Source organism: Felis catus, chromosome E3, assembly GCF_018350175.1.
Source record: "Felis catus isolate Fca126 chromosome E3, F.catus_Fca126_mat1.0, whole genome shotgun sequence".
Classification (NCBI taxonomy): domain Eukaryota; kingdom Metazoa; phylum Chordata; class Mammalia; order Carnivora; family Felidae; genus Felis; species Felis catus.
Window position 1 is genome coordinate 23907343 of NC_058383.1, and position 24144 is coordinate 23931486.

General features: G+C 45.7%; 1 protein-coding gene across 1 annotated transcript in view; it reads right to left on the reverse strand.

Annotated features, from left to right (window-relative positions):
• The window catches only part of VWA3A (von Willebrand factor A domain containing 3A), a 62295-nt gene that overhangs the window by 22318 nt on the left and 15833 nt on the right, over window positions 1-24144 (reverse strand). The window contains 11 exon segments of the mRNA XM_023246294.2: window positions 3449-3568; window positions 5010-5104; window positions 5520-5600; window positions 7384-7487; window positions 7592-7727; window positions 10215-10340; window positions 13974-14039; window positions 14272-14380; window positions 14702-14827; window positions 17924-18030; window positions 19433-19531. Of these exon segments, the coding sequence (XP_023102062.1) occupies window positions 3449-3568; window positions 5010-5104; window positions 5520-5600; window positions 7384-7487; window positions 7592-7727; window positions 10215-10340; window positions 13974-14039; window positions 14272-14380; window positions 14702-14827; window positions 17924-18030; window positions 19433-19531 (1169 nt within the window).

Consider the following 24144-nt stretch of genomic DNA (forward strand, 5'->3'; position numbering starts at 1 on the left):
TATTCCCTTCAGATAATATATAAAGGTTTAATTGAAGGAATGAAGAATATATACTTAAAAATTTAATACAAGGGGCTATACCAAATTACACTTCTACTGACAGTTTCCAAGAGTGCCCTTCTTACTGCATCATCACCAGCACTGGGCACTGTTATTATTTTAAACCTTTTAAATATTCAGTTGCCAAACTGAATTCCAAAATCCTATATCTCATTTTTTGTTACCAGTGAGCTTTACTGTCAAATTCAGTAGATCCCTTCATTCTTCCCCTTCTTGATTTTCTTCTGCAGATCAAACTCTGTTTCTTTCTGAGACCTCGCTTCTCAATACTGCTCTCTCCTCATTTTCCTCCTACCTCTCTGCTGCTCCTCTCCTGTGTTTCTCTGGTGGTTCCCTCCAAATGTCAGTGCCTCATCAGTTCTGTCTTTGGTTGTCCTCTCTCACCTTCACATCTCCACAGGTGCAATTCATGCACTTCCGTGTGTGGAACCACATAACCAGAATACCGATCGCTTGCAGACCTGTGCTTCCTGGCTAGAACTCCTCAATGGAACCCCTCCAAGGACATCTCCTCTTGGAAACCTCCAACTCTACATGGTTAAAACTATCTTCTACTTCCAAGATCTGCTCCATCTGGGCTATCCTCTCTTCACTGTTCTCTCACCCCCTATAGCCACATGGTAACGACGCTTTGCGGATTCTAACTCTGCAATGGCTCTCACATGCATCCCTTCCTCCATCACCATGGCCAACAGTTCAAGCCTACTCCACACTAGTGCAGACCACTGGAGCAGTCCAAATGGCCTCCATCCCTTTAATGCATCCTTCGCACTGTGACTTGAGCATTCAAGATCCGCTCATCTTATGACCTTGCTTAAAATCCTTTAATGCCTATATGTCCTGTAGTATAAAAGCTCCTGAGCACATTCTCTATGTATAAATTCTCCATCACCTGTTTTATTCTGTCATGCACAATCTCTCTTTCTCACCCTGTAACCTACTGAACTCCCTGATGGCCTCCCAAATTTCCATAGTCTCTGTTCCAACACAATATACAACGTTCCACAGTTCCAACACTTGTATGCCTCATGTTGTTCCCTTTGCCAAAAATGCCTTTCCTCCCCACTGCCCCCATCATTCACATGTGCTAGGTAAACACCTGCTCACTTGGTAAGACTTGGCAAAAGGGTCACTTCCTCTGTGAATATTTTCTGACCTAATTCTGCTCAGGCAGGATGGTCTGGTCCTGCCTTCTACCTATTTCTGTAGAAAACAGTTAATAACACTTATTTCTTAACATGCCTGTCTCCCTCTACTAGACCCCAAGTTCCTTGAGAACAGGTATTATGTGTATGCACTTCTGTATCCCCAATGCTGAGTGTAGTGATTGGCACAGAGCAGGCTTTCAATAAAAGTTTGTTGAATGAATGGATGGATAAATTAATGAAAACATTGCCTAATATGTATCTCTAAGCATTTTTTCTGTAACATTTATTAGAAAAAGATTAGGCTCTGGTACAGAATAATATATAATATTAACCGCTGTCTTAATTGATTTAGAATACTCTCTATTTGAGAGGCACCTGGATGGCTCAGTCAGTTAAGCATCCGATCTCAGCTCAGGTCATGATCTTACAGTTCCTGAGTTTGAGCCCCGCATCAGGCTCTTAACTGACAGCTTGGTGCCCGGAGCCTGCTTTGGATTCTCTCTCTCTCTCTCTCTCTCTCTTTCTCTCTCTCTCTCTCTCCCCTTCCCTGTTCACACTCTCTCTCTCTCACATTTAATAAACATTAAAAAAAAATACTCCCTAGTTGATATGAAGTGATACAAAAATGTATAGTTCAAGTGGGTTCCTTTTCTTTGTCCCCTAATTAGTGAAAAAGGTATGCCATTAAAATAAGTATATAAAACTATATATATATTTGAATTATATATGGCTATATATATAAATTAGATGTGACTATATATAATACATAATTTAAATACATGTATATATAGTTATAATTTAAATTGTATATATAACTATACATACATATAGTTAATTTATATAACTATATATATAACTGCATATAATTTAAGTTATATATAGTTACATATAATTTTCTTTAAGATTTTATTTTTAAGTAATCTCTACATTCAATGTGAGGCTCAAACCCACAACCCCAAGATCAAGAGTTGTATGCTCCACTGACTGAATCAGCCAGGCACCCCAGCTGTATATAATTTTTAAAATATATATGGGGGCACCTGGGTTGCTCAGTCGGTTGAGCATCTGACTTTGGCTCAGGTCATGATTTCACAGTTTATGAGTTCGAACCCTGAGCTGGGCTCTGGGCCGACAGCTCAGAGCCTGGAGCCTGCTTCGGATTCTGTGTCTTCCTCTCTCTCTGCCCCTCCTTTGCTCATGCTCTGTCTCTCAAAATTGAACAAATGTTAAAAAAAAATGTTTTTCGGGGCGCCTGGGTGGCTCAGTCGGTTGAGCGCCTGGCTTTGGCTCAGGTCATGATCTCACAGCTCTGTGGGTTCGAGCCCCACATCGGGCTCTGTGCTGATGGCTCAGAGCCTGGAGCCTGCTTTGGATTCTGTTTCTCCCTCTCTCTGCCCCTAACCCACTTGCATTCAGTCTCTGTCTCTCTCAAAAATAAATAAACATTAAAAAAACTTTAAAAAAATTTTTTAAAATATATATTTTAAGGGCACCTGGGTGGCTTAGTAGGTTAAAGCATCTGACTCTTGATCTTGGCTCAGGTCGTGGCCCTGAGGTCATGGTTCGTGAGATCGAGTCCTGCATTGAGCTCTGTGCTGACAGCATGGAGTCTGTTTGGAATTCTCCCTCTCCCCTTCTCTCTGTCTCTCTGCCCCTCCCCTGCTTACTCTTTCTCTCTCTCTTAAAATAAATAAATATGTTTAAAAATATGTCTATTTTATATATAATATTGATATTTTAAAGTATATATCAAATTATATATATCATTTAAATATATAGAATTATATATTATATAGTTACACATAATTTAAACATATATAGTTATATATATAAGTCTATATAATTAACATTTGGGATTGGAATCCTAAACGTTTGGCATATTAGGTCTTGCTAGACATGTACCGAGACTGGGGCATGCCCGGGGCCCTTCTTTTTCTCTTTCATGTTTATCAGCTCAGAATCCAAATGGGGCAATGGGCTGAGTTACTTTATCTTGGCTGATCAAGCTGTGTGTTTTGGGGCCACTTACACCTTCGCCCCAGTGGGACTGTCCTCCAACCATTTAATTATTCAGTACCGCAAACAAGATGATTCAAATCAGATAAGCTGATGGCCATCCTAGGATGCTGGGTGCTGGTAACATCTGTCATCCAGCCACCTGCCGGGAACCTCAGCCCAGCAGTGGCACAGAGCACCCGCGCCCCCTGCCCCCAGCCCCCCACCAGGACCCAGGAGCCTACGCGATGAGGTTGAAGCAGTCCTTGTTGGACAACTGCTCCTCCAGCAGAAGCCGCAGGGAGTGCTGGATATGAATAATGTACATGGAATTGGTCACAGAGATATCCAGCAGTATAACCACCCTAAAAAGAAACACAAGCTTTAAGAAGAGAACCGAATCTCTCAGATAATGTTTATTTTGTTCCATTTTACTATTTAAAGTTTTTTCCAGGGGAATTCTACATGCCAAACTTACAGCTGGCCAAAATCTTTTCCATGGTGTGAGGTCAATAGGAGTGGGTTTACAACAGTAGACTAAGGGGATCGTGGAAGCTTCTCTCCCAGGGGGTCCCATCATGGAGTAAAGTCACATCAGGGTGGAGACGGTTTAAGGGGCGGGGGATGCCTGGAAAGCAGGCATTTCCCTGCTTTAAAGCCCTAGCATTCAATATTATTCTAGATTGGGGTCTCCGTAGGGGAAACAGAAACAAGGTAAGCAAATTAGATGGGGAATTAGGTGTATCTGAGCCTCTGGGGAAATAAATGCATCTTTTTGTGACATTTCTCTGTTTTAAGATCCTTAGCCCCATCTGGTCTTCTTTCACGACCTCAAATCAATTCCCAACTCCACCCTCTACTCTCAATTTGAGACAGCAATTATGGATAGCGAAGCAAATCCTCTGGATTTAGAGTCAGAGTTCCACTTCCTGTGTGACTTAGGCAAGTCACAAAACCTCTCTGATCCTTCATATATTTAACTAGGAACTATTTATAAGACTTCTCATAGATTAGTTTTGAGAATTAAATGATTGAATAGTATAGTACTTTGTAAGTGGGAATGCATCCAATAAGGTATGGAACGGTTAAGGATGGCTATCATGGCTGCCAACTGTTTCTCCCTATGCAGAATCTATTACCTCCTGTCACGACAGCGTCTTGATTTTCCTTTGGAAAACTCCTCTGCCTCTTTCAGGCCATTTGAATTGGGTGAAACAGAACCACCCTAAGCTTGAAGGGTGGGCATTTGACTTTTGGCAATTAGAACATCGTACCTCCCAGGCCAGAGTTGAATAGCCCAGCGATGGACCCCTACTCCAAGCCTGGGAGTGCTAAACTGGTAGAAAGCAAGTCAGGAGTTTCAGGTGGCTATCCTGCTACCTGGATGGGTAAAGCCTGCCTGAAAACAAAGCCAAAAGGGAAGGAAGTAGAGCCGAGAGACAGAGAAAGATTCCTGACACACGTGAACCCCTGGATGGAGCCACACCTGAAGACAGCAATCAAATCTATTTTAGAATTTTCAGTTACCTTAACCAGACTTCCCTGTTTTGCTTAAGCCAATTTGCATTTAGTTTCTGTGGCTTTTTAACTGAAAAAATCCTAAGTAAACACAACGATGATACACAATTACTGATATTGATGATGGTAGTGGTGACTTTTTCCTCCAAGGATTCTGCTGAGTGATTGTTGATCCTTATCTAAGTGGTGGTTTCTGATGCTACCAACAGGGAATTCATGAGCTGGATGAGTGTGTATGTCACACACCAGACTCACAAAGGACAAGAACACTACTTTGAGGGAAGGTACCTTTTTTCACAGACAGTGCCCCAGATTCTTCTGCTGGCCAAGGAGAGCCACTCGATCCGCCTCTCATACATCCGCATAGCTCTGCTGAGCTGTTTCTGAAAACCCACAGGCCACAGAGTGAGTGACAGATCAAAGGATGGCTGGTTAAAGGGTCTGTGTGGGGAAGGTTGGCTTCTGGGAATGAGGTGTCAAGGTCATGGGTATCCAGGCAGTATAAACATTCCACTAAATCATTGATGAGTCTGCCACAAGACCAGGAAGTTCAAATATTTCATTGCCTCAGATGGGAGAGGAAGTAGATCTTGCCCCAAAAGATTAGAGACTTTTGTTTGACAGGTTCCTCCCTGGGAAACAAGTGTAGAAAGCTCCAGCAGTGCCTGGAGGCAGAGAACAGTTTCTGTTTATAAGAGGGAGTTCAGCCAATGGTTTTGGGTCTCCACATTCCATGGTGCCTTCCTCACATTCTCTCTTCTCATACCACATATTCTGACCTTTGGACCCATTACTAACCTGGTACTCATAGAGGAAGGGCGGGTCCACATGAACATTCTTCACTGTCCCGTCATGCCATTCAAATTGTACCATTGCCTTCTGCATTCAGGTGTTGCCAGGATGGGCAGCAGGTGAACAGAGCACATGTGGGGAATGACTGTAAGTTTAATTTGGGTGCTGGGCTCTCCAAATCAGATGCATAAGAGGGAAGTGGGCTTTGAGCACATCTGGGGGTGGGTTATGCCTCCCTAGTCATTGCCATGCCTGGAGCTGGTGACAGAAGTCCTTCAGGACAGTGGTCCCTGAATGCACCATGCCTGATAGCTAGCCAGGCTCCCTTCTGGGGAGGCTCTTACAAACAGCAGGGTCTTGATTACAAGATATGGCTGGAAGTTTTGTAATAGGATAGTTGGAGACCTTGAAACATACTGGCCATGGGCTCATAGGCTTAGAAACCCAGATAGACCTTCATGGACCCTTCGAAAATCTAATTTTTCGTCCTCTGCCAAGTTGTCTAATTTTTCATCCTCTGCCAAGATATCCATCCACCCGGTCATTCATTAATCCATTGCTACAATTATCTATCCCACTTCCCTCTCATTCTTCCATCTTTTCAACGATGTTTCTCTTTACCTATTATTCCGTCCTTCCATTTCTCCATCCTTTCATTGTACTTTAATCCTTTCACCTTTTTTAATTCTGTCATTCATCCTTCTACTTTTCCCCTTCCATACTTCCATATGGAAGTTTACATTTCCATCCATCCATCCATCCATCCACCCATCACCCATCCATCCATTCATCCAACCAACCAACCAACCAAACATCCATCCATCCTTTTATCTATTCATTCATCATCACCATTTCTTTCTATCCATCCATTCATTCTTCTTTTATTTCTTTTTTCTATCCTTCCTTCCACCCAGTTAGCCATCTGGGAAATATTCATTGACTGCTTAGTTGTACTAGATAATGGGGATACAGGGTTGGAGAACAGAGTTTGTTCTCTTGGTTAATGTTTTTTTTTATTATTTATTTTTGAGAGAGAGAAAGAGAGCACAAGTGGGGGAGGGGCAGAGAGAGAGGGAGACACAGAATCTGAAGCAGGATCCAGGCTCTGAGCTGTCAGCACAGAGCCCAATGTGGGGCTCGAACTCATGAGATCATGACCTGAGCTGAAGTCAGACTCTCAGCTGAATGAGCCACCCAGGCACCTCAAGAGTTTGTTCTTTTTTTTTAATTTTTTTTTTCAACATTTTTTATTTATTTTTGGGACAGAGAGAGACAGAGCATGAACGGGGGAGGGGCAGAGAGAGAGGGAGACACAGAATCGGAAACAGGCTCCAGGCTCCGAGCCATCAGCCCAGAGCCCGACGCGGGGCTCGAACTCACGGACTGCGAGATCGTGACCTGGCTGAAGTCGGACGCTTAACCGACTGCACCACCCAGGCGCCCCAAGAGTTTGTTCTTTTAAAGGCTCATATGCCATTGGGGGTTTAGACACATAACAAGTACACATATTAACACATTATAAGAGCTGGAGCAGAAGCTGTACCAGGTACAGTGAGGATACAAGGAAAGTGAGTGTGTTCTGAGTGCACAGAGGAAAACCTTCAAGGAGGAGGTAACTATAGTACCTGACTTGCTCCCTCTTATCCCATCTCCCAAGTCCATTTTTCAAATCTTTGCAAAATAGCAGTTGGGATAGATCTGATGAGAGTTCTACAGTCCTGGGTGGAAAGCTTACAACCTACTCCAGACCTTTAGACCCCCACTCCCTGTGATCTGACTTATTACTCTTATTTCTTGAACATTTAAGAAGGGAAATGTCACAAGAGCGCCCCCCTGCAGAAGACCGGAGAGAACTCTGACTCTGAGTTACCTCATAGATAGATGAAGATACTGTTTTCCGGAGAATAGGCACGAATTCCTCCACGGGAGAGAATGCATTGGGTGCCAAAACCTGATCAAGGCTTAGTTTTCTGGCTGTAACAATAAATAGTGGGGTGTGAGATACAACCCTTGGAGCCCCAGAGGATTCATGACTTTAGTCACCTGAGTCCTGGGTTCTGCCCTCATTGGGGACTTACCTTTTAGGCCATTGATCTTTAGCCATTCTGCAGAAGTCTTCTCCAAGTTTGGGAACTCAATTGTGAGGGGACCCTCATGCTTTGGGGGTTTAGGCAAGAGACCTGTGAGTGGCCCTTTTGCAATCTCTGTGGAAATCTAAATGAAATTTAAAAGCCCTCATTACAAAATCACATTTTAGAGCTTGGAATCCCTAGTCTCCCCGACCCACCCCATTCCCCTAAGTGGAGCATCTGAAAATATTACCTGGCAAATTAAGGCAATTCTGCCTTCCCCTCCCACCATCCCCACCCCCTTCTCTGGAGATTGCTAGAATTTCCAGAGTAAGAAGATGTCCCCAGCAATTTGCTTCCTCTTTGATTTGTCCATCCTCTTGGCCCCTTCCCCACCCTTACCATCAAGATCGGCACCTTGGACTTCAAGACGACAGATGGCCCTTCTGTGGGCTCCTAACACAAGGCTTTGAAGAAGTAAAAAGTAACTCCTACACCAGATCATTTCAGGAGCCCTGATCTAGCCTAGCTTCCCCTTATCCACATTTACAAACTGAAAACCTGAGGTTCTGAGATATTAAGTCATAACTCATGTATAAATAAGACACAGAACAGCAATTCCCAAACTTTGGACACTTGAGCACTGCCTTCATGAATTTTGCTGTATCTGAGTACCACTGTCCTGTTTAGAATTTTTAAAGAAAATTTATTTTAAAGTAATCTCTACACCTAATGTGGGGCTCAAACTCACAACCCTGAGATCAAGAGTGGCAAGCTCCACTGACTGAGGTAGCCAGGCGCCTCTAGAATTTTTTAAAAAATAAATCAACCATGGGGGCACCTGGGTGGCTTAGTCAGTAGAGCATGTGACTCTTGATGTTGGAGTTGTGAGTTGGAGCCCTACACTGGGTGGAGAGATTATTTTAAATTTATTTATTTGTTTGTTTGTTTGTTTGTTTGTTTGTTTTAATGAGCGTGAACAGGGGAGGGGCAGAGAGAGGAAGACACAGAATCAGAAGCAGGCTCCAGGCTCCGAGCTGTCAGCACAGAGCCCGACGCAGGGCTCGAACCCACAAACTGTGAGATCATGACCTGAGCCCAAGTCGGATGCTTAACCGACTGAGCCACCCAGGAGCCCCTAGAGATTATTTTAAAAAACTAACTCCTTTGGGTGCCTGAGTGGCTCAGTTGGTTAAGTGTCTGACTTCGGCTCAGGTTATGATCTCACAGGTCTGTGATGGTTCTGTGGGTTCAAACCCCACATCTGCTGTCAGTGCAGAGCCCACTTTGGATCCTCTGTCTCTCTCTCTCTCTCTGCCCCTCCCCAGCTCACACATGGGCATGCTGTCTCTCTCTCTCTCTCTCAAAAATAAAATAAACATTAAAAAATCTTTTTAAAGAATGAAATAAATCAAATATGTAATATTAAAGCCTTTAAATTATTAATTGGATTTCATTTAAAAAATTAATTCCCTTTTTGTACCTAAATAATTTTAGAAAGAAGATGTATTACAACAATAATGAGCTTGTTTTAAATACATATTAGAAAAATTAAACCATGTACCTTGCAAACCGTAAGTAATGCATGTATTGCATTTTGGGAAACTCCTGGAAAGGTTGTGGTGTCAGACAGACCTGGGTTTAATTCATACTCGATCTGTCTCTAATCTCTCGGGTCTGAGGCAAATTATTTAGCCTTGTAAGTTCCGTTTCCTCATCAGTAAAATGGGGATAATAATACATCTGCAGCAGACTGTTGTTTTTAAAATAAGATAAGACATTTAAAGAGTTAAGCATAGTGCCTATCTTAGAATGGGCACTCTGTAGAGAGTTATTCTAATTATAATACAAATAGCTGTTATGATTTATAGAGACTAAATAGAAAAGCTGGAGCTAAAATGTAAGGTTCCAGTTTCTAGGTGCTGTGTTTCTTCCATTGTGTCCAACCAGGCCAAGATGTCTTCTATGACACAGCCACATGTTCATTTGGTGAAGCGATAAATGCATTCTCCGTGCCTTCTGTTCACAGTTAAGTTTCTGCACAGTCTAAACAGCTCATTGCTTTTTTTTTTTTTAAGTTTTACTTATTTAAGTAATCTCTACACCCAACACGGGGCCCGATCTCATAACCCTGAGATCAAGAGTCGCACGCTCCTCTGACTGAGGCAGCCAGGCGCCCCTCAGCAGCTCATACCTTTTATGGTGCTGCGTCCATGAGCTGGCTGCGTTACTTTACTAATGTTACATTAGTGAAGTCACCAGGCAGGGACGTTTGCCCTGAATGAAGTGCTGGGTGCCAAAGACTGTCTTCAAGATGGTCCACTCAGTGCGGCTGAGGTTTCTGTCCTTCTCCAAATTGGGGTGAAGGGAGGGGACAGTGATAGACGGGAAGGGTGGCAGGGGCCTGCTGGCCTTTCTCTGAAATCAATTTTTCAGCTAGAAAATCCATCAGGATCCTTCCAGCACAGTGGAAGGCCCACCCGGCTCAGGGGTGTCATGTACAGCAGAGGGCACGGCTTTGCCTTGTTTTTCTTTAGCACATGGGGGCCTTGGCAGCCATGCCCTCAGGGAGATGGGTGAGAAAGGAGAATGGAGTGAGGCCAGTTCCAAAATCTTCACCTACACCACCTACCTCCTTCATCATGCCCGTTAGCTCCTCATTGGGAGTCCTGTTGCGCAAGGCTTGGATGTGGCTCAGGAGGCTCTGGGCCTTCTGGATTTCTGCCAGGAGCTGGTCCATGTCCCAACTGGTATAGACCTGGGGGTAGCAGGAGTAATCAGCCATTAGAGGTCATTTGGCTACTAGCAATGGCCAAGGCAGGTCAAGCAGCCATGTAATTTCCCAAAGCTAAGTGTCAGATTGTTTAAACCAGACATTATCAAGTAGGGTCCATTGGGGTGCCTGGATGGCTCAGTCAGTTAAGGGTCTGACTTCAGCTTAGGTCATAATCTTGTGGCTCATGAATTCAAGCCCTGTAATGGGCTCTGTACCACCAGTGCAGTGCTTGGGATTCTCTCTCTCTTCCTCTCTCTCTCTGCCCCTTCCCCACTTGTGTGCTCTCTCTCTCTAAAAATAAGTATATAAACTTTAAAAAATAAGGTAAACTAGGGTCCATGTGTTAGATACAGCCTGCAAATGTGTTGTATTCCATTTCTACGGTATTGTTCTGCAGCATTTTTATTTTATTTTTTAATTTTTTTAATGTTTATTTTTGAGAGAGACAGAGAGACAGAGTGTGAGCAGGGGAGGGACAGAGAGAGGGAGACACAGATTCTGAAGCAGGCTCCAGGCTATCAGCACAGAGCCTGATGAGGGGCTCAAACTCACATACCTCGAGATCATGACCTGAGCCGAAGTTGGAAGCTTCACCAACTGAGCCACCTAGGCACCCCTGAAGTATTTTTAAATAACTGAAGGGTTTTCCAACCTTAAAGATATGAAGAAACACTTTACACCCACTGGGTTGGCCATAAACATAATTTAAAGAGGACTTGAGCAAGCATTGGTGAGGATGTGGAGAGTTGGAGCCCTGTGCACTGCTGGTAGGGATGTAAAATGGTGCAGCTTCTGTGGAAACCAGTTTGGCACTTCCTCAAAGAATCGGACACAGAAATACCATATAACCCAGCATTTCCACTTGTAGGTCTATAACCCCAAATAATTGAGAACAGGAACTCGAGAGACTTGTACACCAATGTTCACAGCAGTTCACAACAGCCCAAGGGTGGAGACAACCCACATGTCCATCAACTGATGCATAAACAAAAGGTGCTACATCTAGAAAATGGAATATTCTTCACCCACGAAAAAGAATGAAGCTCTAAGACAAGCTACAACATAGATGAACCCTGAAAGCATTACACTAAGCAGGGGTGCCTGGGTGGTTCAGTTGGTTAAGCTTCTGACTTTGGCTCTGGGCATGATCTCATGGTTCATGGGTTTGAGTCCTGCATCCGGCTTTGTGCCGAAAGCCCATAACCTGGAGCCTGCTTCCGATTCTGTATCTGCCTCTCTCTCTGCCCCTCCCCCGCTCACACTCTGTCTTTCTCACTCTCAAAAATAAAAAAAAAAAAAAAAGAAAATATTATGCTAACTGAAAGAAGACAAATACAAAAGGTATATGATTCTGGATATGAAATATCCAGAATAGGTGAATCCATAGAGATGGGAAGCAGATTGGTGGTTTCCAGAGGGCTGTGGGGGAGGGGAAAGAGGGAGGAACTGCTTAATGGGTACAGAATTTTCTTCTGGGGAGGGATGACATGTTTTGGAACTGGATAAAGTTGGTGGTTGCACAACATAGTGAAAATACTAATTGTTCACTTTATTTTTTTTTAAGTTTATTTATTTATTTTGAGAGAGAACGAGAGCGGGAGAAGGGCAGAGAGACAGGGAGAGAGAATCCCAAGCAAGCTCTGCACTGTCAGCATGGAGCCTGATGTGAAGCTCGAACTCATGAACTGTGAGATCATGACCTGAGCCAAAATCAAGAGTTGAACACTCAACTGACTGAGCCCCCTAAGTACCCTTAATGGTTCACTTTAAAGTGGTTCACTTGATGTTACGTGAATTTCACCTCCAGTTTTAAAAAAATGTAAAGGAGTCACACATACACACAAATCCCGATTTCCAGCTCTTGAAAAATCCCAAGACCTGGCGGCACTGGGGTCACATTCCTCCAGAGCAACAGCGAGCTGGGGCTGAGCAGAGGCACCTCTCTAGACGGGGCATGTGCTGCCTAGTCCTCCGAGCCCCACACACTCTCTGCTCCCCGCCCCCCACACTCCATCGGAGTCAGCTGTAGGGTTTTGTTATCCTTCTATTGTTGTTTTGCTCATATTAAAAGAAGACAGGGATGCCTCAGCGGCTTAGTTGGTTAAGCCTCCTATTCTTGATTTCAGCTCAGGTCATGATCTCACGGTGCCTGAGATCAAGCCCCACATCGAGCTCTGCGCTGACAGCGTGCAGCCAGCTTGGGATTCTCTCTCCCTCTCTCTCCCTCTCTCAAAAATAAATAAACTTAAAAAAAAAAAAGAAGAAGACAATGAAATTTGTTGCAGCCATATCTCTCTCAAGGGCAGAAAAACAACAGAGAAGCCAAGAGGGCTACAGGTTTTAAGATAAAGGAATTTATTTTTAAGTTTGTTTGTTTATTTGTTTGTTTAGAGAGTGCAAGCGCCTGACACAGGGCTCGATCTGACAAACTGTGAGATCATGACCTGAGTCAAAATCAAGAGTTGGACACTTAACCGATTGAGCTACCCAGGCACCCTTCTATTTTTTTTTTAAGATTTTATTTTTTTTATTATTATTTTTAAATTTTTTTTTACCGTTTATTTATTTTTGAGACAGAGAGAGACAGAGCATGAACAGGGGAGGGTCAGAGAGAGAGGGAGACACAGAATCTGAAACAGGCTCCAGGCTCTGAGCTGTCAGCACAGAGCCCGACGCGGGGCTCGACCTCACAGACCGCGAGATCATGACCTGAGCCGAAGTCAGACACTCAACCGACTGAGCCACCCAGGCACCCCAAGATTTTATTTTTAAGTAATCTCTACATCCAACATGGGACTTGAACTCACAACCCTCCGATCAAGAGTCACATGCTCCACCAACTGAGCTAGCCAGGCGCCCCAAGATAAAAGATTTCTTAAATCAGCCAGTTTCATTCATTTACTGTACCGTCCTAGCCCCTGTAGTCCATGGCCTCAACAAACAGAGTCTGGGAAATGACAGAAATGACATAAACAGAAGGGGTGTTACCCAAGGAAAATGTTGCCTGACCTTGGCTCCTTGGTGTTAAATGCTAGACATGGTGACACTCGAACACTGTGAGATGCAAATATTCGTTTGCTTATGGCTATTCATGGTTACAGGCAAGACACAGCCTGTTAGCCGAACAGACAGTTGGATTTTCAATCCGCCAAATGGTTCCATACACATTTGCTAATTGTTACCTCCATTGTGGACACAGGTGGCACCAACGGACGGATTGGTACAGAACTGATGGCTCACTCACAGTTGACCCTGCAGTAGCAGGGATGTACTTGGAGAAAGACCTGAGACAACTGTTTCAGACTCACAGCTTTGATGGGAGCAGAGGTGGGGTGGGGCCCACGTTGTTGGCGACTGGATAGAGATTCGGGATTCTACCAGCAAGGCTTTAAAAGGCCTCTAGGCACACTGGTGCACAATCAACTCATCGCGCATGCTGAGCAAAGGATCTCCTGTGACTTCATGCTGTCCCTGCTATTCCCACATATTCATCTTAACCTGATTATACTGAGCATGGTGGTGGGGGAGGGAAGCAAGTACAGATTCCCCAGAAACAGCCTTGGAGCCAGGCAGGGAGGGAGGAGAGGGATACCGCGTGTTGACAGAAGGGCTTACCTCCGTCTCTGTGCTATAGCAGTGGTAGTAGCCCCCAAGAGCTTCTGCAAAGTTCTTTAGGACAGCCTGTAGGGAGGGAGACAGGGTCAGCTCTCCATAGGGCAACGCCAGTAGTCTGACAAGCCTTCTCCTTGACTGAGCCTCCCAACTGCCCAAAGGGAGAATTAGGTACAAGGAGAGTTGTGTTCTGGTCCTTAGTTTGGGAGAGGTCCCTGTCCATGCACGGAGCCCCCAACGCTGGCCCAGCTAGCTCCCTATGGCCAATCCAAGGGAAACATTGAAGAATCCCAGTACTTACAGGGGGCACCTGATCGTTGCATTTGTAGGTGATGACGTGGGTGATGAGGTCCCGTCCCACAGTGGACTGTTGGATGTAGTTGGACAGAATTTCAGAAGGCTGATCTGGGCTGGGGAGAAGACAGAAGAAAACGGGGTGCCCCAGGTCAAATCACTTTGAGGACCATCCAGAGAAAACGGGAACATCTACCAAATCGAACTGACCACGTGTGTTCCAGGTCACCTTAGGAACGTGTGGGGAGGAGTGGACTGCAGGCCTGGCCTGCCCTGGCTGCCCCCTGCCCTGACACCTGTGGACAGATGGCCTGTGAACGAAATCCTTCTCTCAAGCGTGTGTGAAGAGTCATGCTTGACGGTCTTTCCTCTAACAATGGATTGGTTCTCCAGCCCCCTTGATGTGGTCTGTTACCCACGGAGGAAAGGAGACCTACCAGCTGCCCATTATGGTCACCAGAGAATTCAGTCCTTTCAGGGTGAAGATTTTCCTCAGGGCTTGTAGCAGATTGCTGCCCCCATCAGGCTGGAGCTTCTTCACCCAGAGCTTGAGTTCCTGGAGGCTGTGTAGACAACAGACACCTAAACACAGTACTCTTTCAGGGTGCCAGGCTCAGCACAAACACAAGCTCACTTCAGACTAACAATAATTCTTTTCTTTTTTAAAATTTTTTAAGTTTAGGGGTGCCTGGGTGGCTCAGTCGGTTAAGCATCTGACTTCAGCTCAGGTCATGATCTCACGGCTCATGGGTTCAAGCCCCGCGTCGGGCTCTGTATTGACAGCTCAAGGCTTGGAGCCTGCTTCAGATTCCATGTCTCCTTCTCTCTCTGCCCCTCCCCTGCTAACGCTCTGTCTTTCTCTCTCTCAAAAATAAATAAACAAAAAAAATTAAAAATAAATAAAAATAAATTTTTAACATTTATTTATTTATTTATTTATTTATTTATTTATTTATTTGTTTATTTTTTGAAAGAGAGAGAGAGAGAGACAGAGTGAGCACACAAGCAGGGGAGGGGCAGAGAGAGGGGGAGAGAGAGACAGAATCCCAAGCAGGCTCTGCACCATCAGCGCAGAGTCTGATGTGCGGCTTGAACTCATGAACTGTAAGATCATGATCTGAGCCAAGATCAGGAGTCGGATGCTTAACCAACTGCGGCCTCCAGACTAATAATAATTCTTGAGGTGGATACCTTCATTCCAATTTTATAGATGAGAAGACCCAGTTAGGACTTGCCCAAGGTGATACTGTAAGCAACTGGCAACACTGGGATATCAAGCCAGGCCTGACTCTAGGACCTGAGGTTCAAGTGACTCTGCCCATCAGGGGGTCTGGGCTAAGTTCCTTCTCCTCGATCCTGCCACACAAACCCCACTCCAAGTGCAGAGTGAATGCCCTGACCCCAGGAGCACTCCAAAAGGAGGCACCGTGGCTGTGTGGCCGCATCTCATGTGGACTGGGATATACTCCGGCCCTAAGAGGGAAGAAGATGTGAAGCAGTGCTTTCTCCATTAAATACCTCACACGGTACCAGTGAGAGAGTTCTGCTCTTTCCGTTTCTTTCTCTTTGACCAAAAAAGAAAGAAAAATAAGAAAAACAAAAATAAAATAAAAAACTTCAGCTCAGAGCTAGTAAGCCTGCCTTTCATTGTGCTAAGTGTTGAGTCTGCCTTTTAAACAAAGGGAAAGAGGTGCCTGGGTGGCTCAGTCGGTTGAGCATCCAACTCTTGATTTCGGATCTCACAGTTCGTGAGTTCAAGTCCCTGCATCGGGTTAAGCACTGACAGTGTGGAGCCTGCTTGGGATTCCCTCTCTTTCTCTCTCTCCCTCAAAATAAATAAGTAAACTTAAAAAAAAATAAACAAAGGGAAAGCAAATCCTAGGCCTACTGCCTTCTCTGGCTGATAGGTTTCAAGTTAGAATTTAATATCATTGTTTTGTTTGCTTTCATTGTATTTATTGTTATGGCTGCATCCTAATTACGGCAAGTGATATGGGCTTTGTGATTATGGTACTGATAGTTTCCTTCAATAATCCATGTAGAATTGATGTTTTAAAATAGTACACGTGGCAGAGATGTGACAAAAATCACCAGGGTCATCCAGCAGTGACTGCAGTTGAGAAGCTCTTGCCTGTGACCTCATGGTGACTTTCAGATCTAACATCCCATAGGTGGGGTCTAACTGGAGTGGGAACCACAGCAAAAAAAACACTCTCATTCACTGAGTGCCCTCATTTCATGTTCACGAGAGTTCAGTGAGGGATAGGTATCTCTGACCTCTCTCTGCTGAAGACAGTTGAAGGAATGGTCAAGGTCACCTGCTCTGGGCTTTGGCAGCCAATCCTGGCTCTGCCACTTTGGGCACATGCCCTAACATGAGTCCCAGTTTTTTTATTGGCAAAATGCAGATAAGAATCCTATTCCAAGTGCTGGCCCTAAGTATTAAGTAAGATAGCTCATGCTAAGCGCTTAGCATCGCACCTAACATGTGGTAGGTGATCAAGGATTTTCTCTTCATGGAGAAGACATTTTTATTTACTGCCATAAGTAAGTAGAAATTCTTACACATCTTCCTTTTTCCCCCTCTACACTCCCCTCCAAAACCCCAAACTAGAAGCTTCCAAATAAAGGACTAGTTAAATCATAGTACATTTACAGTGGTATACTAATGTAGCCATTAAAAAAGAGTAAGGTTGGGAGATCCTGGATGGCTCAGTTGGTTAAGCGTGCGACTCCTGATTTCAGCTCAGGTCATGATCTCGTGGTCTGTGAGATCAAGCCCCACGTCTGGCTCCACGCTGTGAGTGCAGAGTCTGCTTGGGATTCTCTCTCTTCCTCTCTCTTTGCCCCTTCCCTGCTCGCACGTGTTCACACACTCTCATCATCTCTCTCAAAAATAAATAAAAAAATAATAACATTAAATAAATAATATTAAAAATAATAAGGTAGATCTGTGTGTACTGAGAGAGAATGCTATGCAAGATTAAGTGCAAAGTCAAAGTGCAAGACAGTGCAACGCACTCCTGTTTGAATAAGCACACTGATGCGTGTATGCGTGGAAGTAGGTAGAGGAAACAGTTACTGGGAGGTGAGAGAGACTCTATTATTTATCCTTTCATGCTGTTTGAATTTCTTTAAATGTTTATTTTTGAGAGAGAGAGAGAGAGAGAGAGAGAGAGAGACTGCACAAGCAGGGGAGGGGCAGAGAGAGAGGGAGACAACAAAACCTGAAGCAGGCTCTAGGCTCTGAGCTGTCAGTGCAGAGCCCGAAGCGGGGCATGAGCCCACAAACTGAAATCATGACCTGAGCCGAAGTTGGACGTTCAACTGACTGAGCCACCCAGGCGCCTCCATGCTGTTTGAATTTTTAAAAATGAACACGTATTATCTTAAAAATAACAAAACTATCTTTGCTAGTTGGCTAGAGAAAAATGGCACCTTGTGGTTGTCTTGTCTTTTCATTTTGTGGATTGCTCACAACGCTGGCCACTTTTCCAAAGGCTACTGGTCCCTGCGCTTCCGCTCTGTGAGTTGACTCTTTGTACTCACTGACCTGTTGGGGTCTTGGGTTTGCACTGTGCTCATTCCCAAAAGACACTACCACATAGAGAGGAAAATGAAGAAGCAAACATTCTGGCCAAGGTCGGGTAGATACTCACGTGGAGGGGCTGACTTCCACGGGGTCTGGCCAGAGGGCGCTGGTGCTGGTGCCGAAGGACAGGACATACAGCTTCTCCTTGTGGCTCAGCTGCTCATCAATGAGGCTCTGGCAGACAAAGGGACATCATTGGCTCCTGGAGCCGTGGGCCACATGGAGCCTGGCTTCACTCCTCATGCTGGGGCTGGGCCCTCTCAGTTGGGGTGTGAGCCGTGCTGAGACAGAGTTGCTTAGTGGCCCCAAGCTGACATTTGCTTCCTGCCCACTGAGTCGCAAGGAAGTGTGGGATGAGTGCCCCTGGTGACCCATCCCAGCCTGTGTGCGTGGTGGAGCCAGGGCACCGGCCTCAGCCTACAGATTGGCACACCACCCTGGGAGGCTGTGTCCTGACTCACTCCCAGTGACTGCAGACTGACGTCTTCCGGAGCAGCTCCTCAGGGTGGCCACACACTTGGGTCATGGACTATGGGGGGAGGGGATGTGAGCGTCTCGGCTACCCATCTCAGCATGCGCTATGGTTGGACCCTTAACTGTGGCACCCAGGGAGGGGGGGAACAGGGGTCAGGGGGCAGTGGCTTCTCGCCAAAACACGGTGGCTATGCGATGGGCACAAGGCCAGCCTGTTTGATGCTCTCAAGCTGCCGCTGATGAATCCCCAACAGTAAGATAGCTTCTCCTCTTCTTCCTGGCTAGAGTTTCATCTGTATGCCACCAACATGACCCCTGCCATGGCTAATATTCGACCAGCCCACCTGGGGAATCTTTAGAAACTCAGCCCCGAGGACGTGTCATGAAGGGGTCTGCGCTATTTCCTGACATCCGTTGAGACCAGGAACGGGGGACAAGCGTGGACAACAAGTCCATGTTGAACCCTAAGAGTCCTCAAACTGACTATTGCCTCCAAAATTCTAGGGGTTCCGATAAGAAAATAGCCTCTCCACATTAGTTCACAGAGGCTACAGAGGTTTTATTTTCCATGCCAGACTTTGTACTGAGCACTTAACTTGGGTGAACCCCTTTCATCCCAGGGCAACCCTGTCAGGTGGCCACTGTTATCATCGTATTTTACTGATGAGGTAACCTAGGCATAGGGAGATTAGGTAGAAGGTCCACAGCCTCCAAGTGGCAGATGTGGCTGGGACTTGAGCCCAAGTCATCTAACTCTGGAGTTCTTAGCTTCTTTGTAATGGACAATGCCAAAGAAAATGGGATAGCTCTTGGGTCCAGAAAAGACCAGGAGACTGGGGCTATGCTATGCTGGGGTCAGTCCAAGTGATTAGTCTTCCCATCCTCTTTCCAGGGAACTCGGGGGCTCTTGTGGACAAGTCTAGCTAGCAGGGACTGCTGTGGTAAGAATATTAGAAGCTCACACTGGAACTGAAAAGGACTCCATGGTTGGGTTTCACAGAAACCTTTGCAGTTGCTATAAGGGAATCCAAGGAGCAAGCTCACAACGGGGAGGGGGTGATGGGGGTGGTTCCAGGTACTTCTCTGTGCCAGAGAGACTTACCAGGAGGTCATTTTGGAACTCCTCTTTTTGAGAGCCACTGCTAATGGCGGACACATCAACAATGATGCCAACTCTGGCTCCCTTGATGAGGCCAAATGCCTAAAACCAAAGAGGGCATGTGGAAATAACCAGCACAACTCTGTGCTTCTCTGAAGCCTCTTCCCGGGCATCTCTGCATGATGCAGACATTGGAACATACCCCCCGACCTCAAAAAGCAGCAGAAGGCAGGTCCATTTTACAGAGGAAAAAGCAAGACTCGATGTCCTGACTTTAGATCTGGGCAGTATCTGTTCTTATTTCTTTCTTTAAAAAAATTTTTTTTTAATGTTTATTTACTTTTGAGACAGACAGAGACAGAATGTGAGTGAGTTAGGGGCAGAGAGAGAGGGAGACACAGAATCTGAAGCAGGATCCAGGCTTCGAGCTGTGAGCACATAGCCCGATGCGGGGCTCAAACTCACGAGCTGTGAGATCATGACCTGAGCTGAAGTCAGCTGCTCAACCGCTGAGCCCCCCAGGCACCCCGTATCTGCTCCTATTTTGTGGCAGCCTCCTCTTCACAAGGGTTTTTTCCCTCACGTCCACTCTTATAAAGTAACACATGTCCATTAAAGACAATTTGGAGACCAGAGGAAAGCATCCTTTGTAAGATACAAAGTCGGATATCTAATTCCATCAGCTGATTTTGTTCCATTTCTCTAGATCCTTATTTATTTTTCACCCACTCTACCAATCAAAGGTAGATGTGTCAAACTCACGGCTGCCATGGTATTTCCAGGAGTTTCTAATTCTGTTTCTAGCGGTTCTCACATTCTATATGCCAACGAGGTTTGACTCTGCCCGGGACTTCATCCTGTTACGGCTCCATCATGAACCGGGATTTTCATTCATGCAAAACGGCTAGTTCTCTAGGGGCAGTGGGTTCCATTTGATGCTTTTGGCCTGAAATCTCACTTTCCTGCACGCCCAATTTTCCTGCTTGATTAACTTCTCCTCTCAGAGAGGTGTGTTTTATATCTCTCACATCCCAACATTTCCTTTCTACACTCCCTCAGCAAGTGATTTTTGCCTCCGATTTCACTGAGAAAAGAAAAATGAACCAGAGTTTTGTTTTGTTTGTGTTTTAAGTTATTTTTTATATTATTTATTGTTTTAAGTAATCTCCATACCCAATGTGGGGCTTGAACTCCTGACCCTGAGATCAAGTGTCACATGCTTCACTGACTGAGCCAGCCAGGTGCCCCTGTTTTATTTTTTAATCTTTCCTTGCCTGCCTGCCCACCTTTGCCTACACACTTAGGCTCTTCCCCTGTTACAATGTATCTATGGCAACTACCAAAGCTCCAAGGCCAACCCTGTGGCTTCCATTACTGGCTCTTCTTTGGTCAAATAGGGACTTTGTTACCATAACCATCCCTTCTCCTGGACTTCCTGTTCCATCACCACACCATTTCCATCACCATACAAATAGGCTGTCCTGTTGCCCATCTGAAAAAGGAAATAAACCTTCCAGGACCCCACCTCTCCCTCCTGCTACCCCACCTCATTTCTCTGCTTCCTATTTTAGAGTTGCTTCCTTACCCCCCATTTCTCTGCCACCCCCTGAGTTTAGGCTCTCACCTCCTCACTCCCCTGAAGCCACCCATGCCAAGGTGATCAGTGAGCTCACTCTTACCAGACCCAATGGGCTAATGTAAGTTCTCAACTTTCTCCAGTCTGAGGGGCACAGGACACCATTTGGCTGTGTCAAGAACATGACAAGTTGAAGCACTTAATGAATACACTTGTCTTTCAGGACATCACATTTTCCTGTTTCTTCTTCCACTTGCTGGCCAGTCCTTCTTACCCTCCACCCTCTCCTCCCAAAGTCTAAATTAGGGGACTGTCCTGGGAACTTGTTAGATGTAAAATCTCAAGTCCCACCCTAGATTTGCCTAATTAGAGTCTGCATTTTAACAAAATCCACACACACACCCCCCCCCCCTGCCCCCACCACCACCAAAAGGGATTTGGCTGCCATAAATTTGAGAAGCACAGGGTTAGGGGTCCATCATCCTTTAGCCTCCTTACCTACACCAGGGTTTGTCAAACCCCAAACTAGTGACATTTTTTTTTTCAACGTTTTTTTTTTTTTTATTTTACTTTTTTTGAGACAGAGAGAGACAGAGCATGAACGGGGGAGGGGCAGAGAGAGAGGGAGACACAGAATCGGAAACAGGCTCCAGGCTCCGAGCCATCAGCCCAGAGCCCGACGCGGGGCTCAAACTCACGGACCGCGAGATCGTGACCTGGCTGAAGTCGGACGCTTAACCGACTGCGCCACCCAGGCGCCCCACTAGTGACATTTTTAAAAAAATGTTTATTTATTTATTTTGAAAGAGAGAGAGACAAAGATCAAGGGGGAAGGGGCAGAGAGAGAGAGAGAGAGAGAGAGAGAGTCAGAGAATCCCAAGCAGGCCCCGGGCTGTCAGCACAGAGCCCAATGTGGGGCTTGAACCCACCAACTGTGAGATCATGACCTGAGCAGAAATCAAGAGTTGGATGCTTAACCAGATGAGCCACCGAGGCACCTCCTGAACTGTTAACATTTTGAGCTGGACAGTCCTCTGTTGTGGGGAGCTGACCAGACCATTGTAGGGTGTTTAGCAGCTTCCCTGGCAAGCTGCCCTCCCAGTCTTGACAATGAAACATTTCTCCAGACAAGGCCAAATGTCCCCTGGGGTGAGGGTGGAGGGACAAAACCACCCCGCCTCCCATTAAGAACCACAGTTCTGCACTCAGCAGCTAAGTGATCTCCCGTGTCTCAGGGATTTGAATACCATTGGTACACTGATGATAATCCAGTGCCCATCTGCAGGCAGAGCTCTTGCAGTTCCAAACTTCTGCATCCGACTGCCTGCTCGCGTCTCTGCCTGGGTGTCCAGCAAGCCTGTCAGACTCCATGTGGTGAAACCAAGACCTCTTGATTTTCCTCCTCACACCTGGTCCTCTCGTGAACGGCCTTCGACACGCACCCTGCTGGCCCCAAGCCCATGCGATTCACCAGCCCTGCCGGCTCTACCTTCAGGCCACGCCCTGAGTCCAACCATTTCTCGTTCCATCCACCTGAGCGCTTGAGCCTAAGACACCACCACTCTGACCTGACCTTTGTTCTCTATGGTCAGTTTATGAAGCAGGCACAATGGCTTTTTTGAAACTTAAGTCAGATCATGTCACTCCCCTGCTTAAAACCCTCACCTGTAGAATAAAATCTGAACTCTGCAAGGACATTCCTGATTTGAGCCTCCTCTCCTCCCCTTCTCCTCCATGTTGTTCACTCTGTGCTTGCTGCCCTGACCTGCTTGCTGCTTCTAGAACATGCTAAGCTTGTTCTTGTCTTAGAGCCTGGGCATTTGCTGTTTCCTCTGCCTGGAACATTCTTGCCTAGGTGTCTACATGGGAATGCCCTTATTTCCTTCAGGTCAGTTGACTGTTCAAAGGCCTCCTCTTTGACCCTTCTATTTCAATAGTCCCCCTTTGGGGCCCCTGGGTTGCTCAGTCAGTTAAATGTCTGAGTTCAGCTCAGGTCATGATCTCACAGCTTGTGAGTTCAAGCCCCATGTTGGGCTGTATGCTGGCAAGGAGGAGGCTGCTTTGGATTTTCTCTCTCTGTCCCTCTCTCTGTCCCTCTCCTCCTCCCCTCCTCTGTCAAAAAATAAATAAACATTTAAAAGAAAAACAGCCCTCCTTCTATCCTACTCTCGATTCCCTTACCCTGCTTGCTTTTCTTTAAGCACTATCACTAACTTGACCTTGCATATGATTTGCTACATTATTCATTGTCCTCTCGCACTGGACTATAATCTCCACGAAGGTGGGACCTTCGTATTGGTCATGTTTCTAATCCTTAATCCTGGACCAGTGCCTGATATGTAGTAGTCTTCCAACCAATATTTGCTGAATTCAGGACCCAAATGAGGTCTGAGGCCTCCCAGGACATTACCGATCCTCAGGGGCCGAAAGGAGCTCAAATCAAGGGCCAGTTTTATTCCTTTTAAAATTTGAGGACCTGCCCTTAGAGCATTTGTTGTTGAAAACATTCATGCTCTTACACTTAGCCATTGGAATTCTAGGCGTTTTTCCGATAGAAATAACTGGAAAAGTACATAAGAGGGGACTGGAGCCTGGTGATGCTAGATATTCCCATTTTTCAAGCGAGGGCTAAAAAACAGACATAAACATGAAACATCAGGATTTTCAATCTTGGCAACTAACTCGGGAAATATTTAAACTGTGTGGGCCAAGAAAAGCATGGCCGTGGGCCAGATTTGCCAGCATGCCACTAGTTTATAAGCCATAATATCCTCCATAAATATGGAAACAGACACCCAGAGGAGTGAGGCCACTTGCCTATGGCCTTGCTGACAGTAGTTGGGAAGTGGGCCCAGTGATGGCCTGTCCGGCACCCCAGGCTGCCTCAGCACCCAGAGGGCCCACGAGTTGGTTTATGGGTGATCGCTTCCCTGGGATCCAATCTGGGCTTGTTTCATGGTTCCTCTGTAGCTCCAACAGAAAAGGGTACAGCAGGGCCACCTGGGTGGCTTGGTCAGTTGAGCGTCCAACTTCGGCTCAGGTCATGATCTCACGGTTCGTGAGTTTGAGCACGATGCTCGCTGCTGTCAGCACAGATGCCACTTCGGATCCTCTGTCTCTCTCTCTCTCTCTCTCTCTT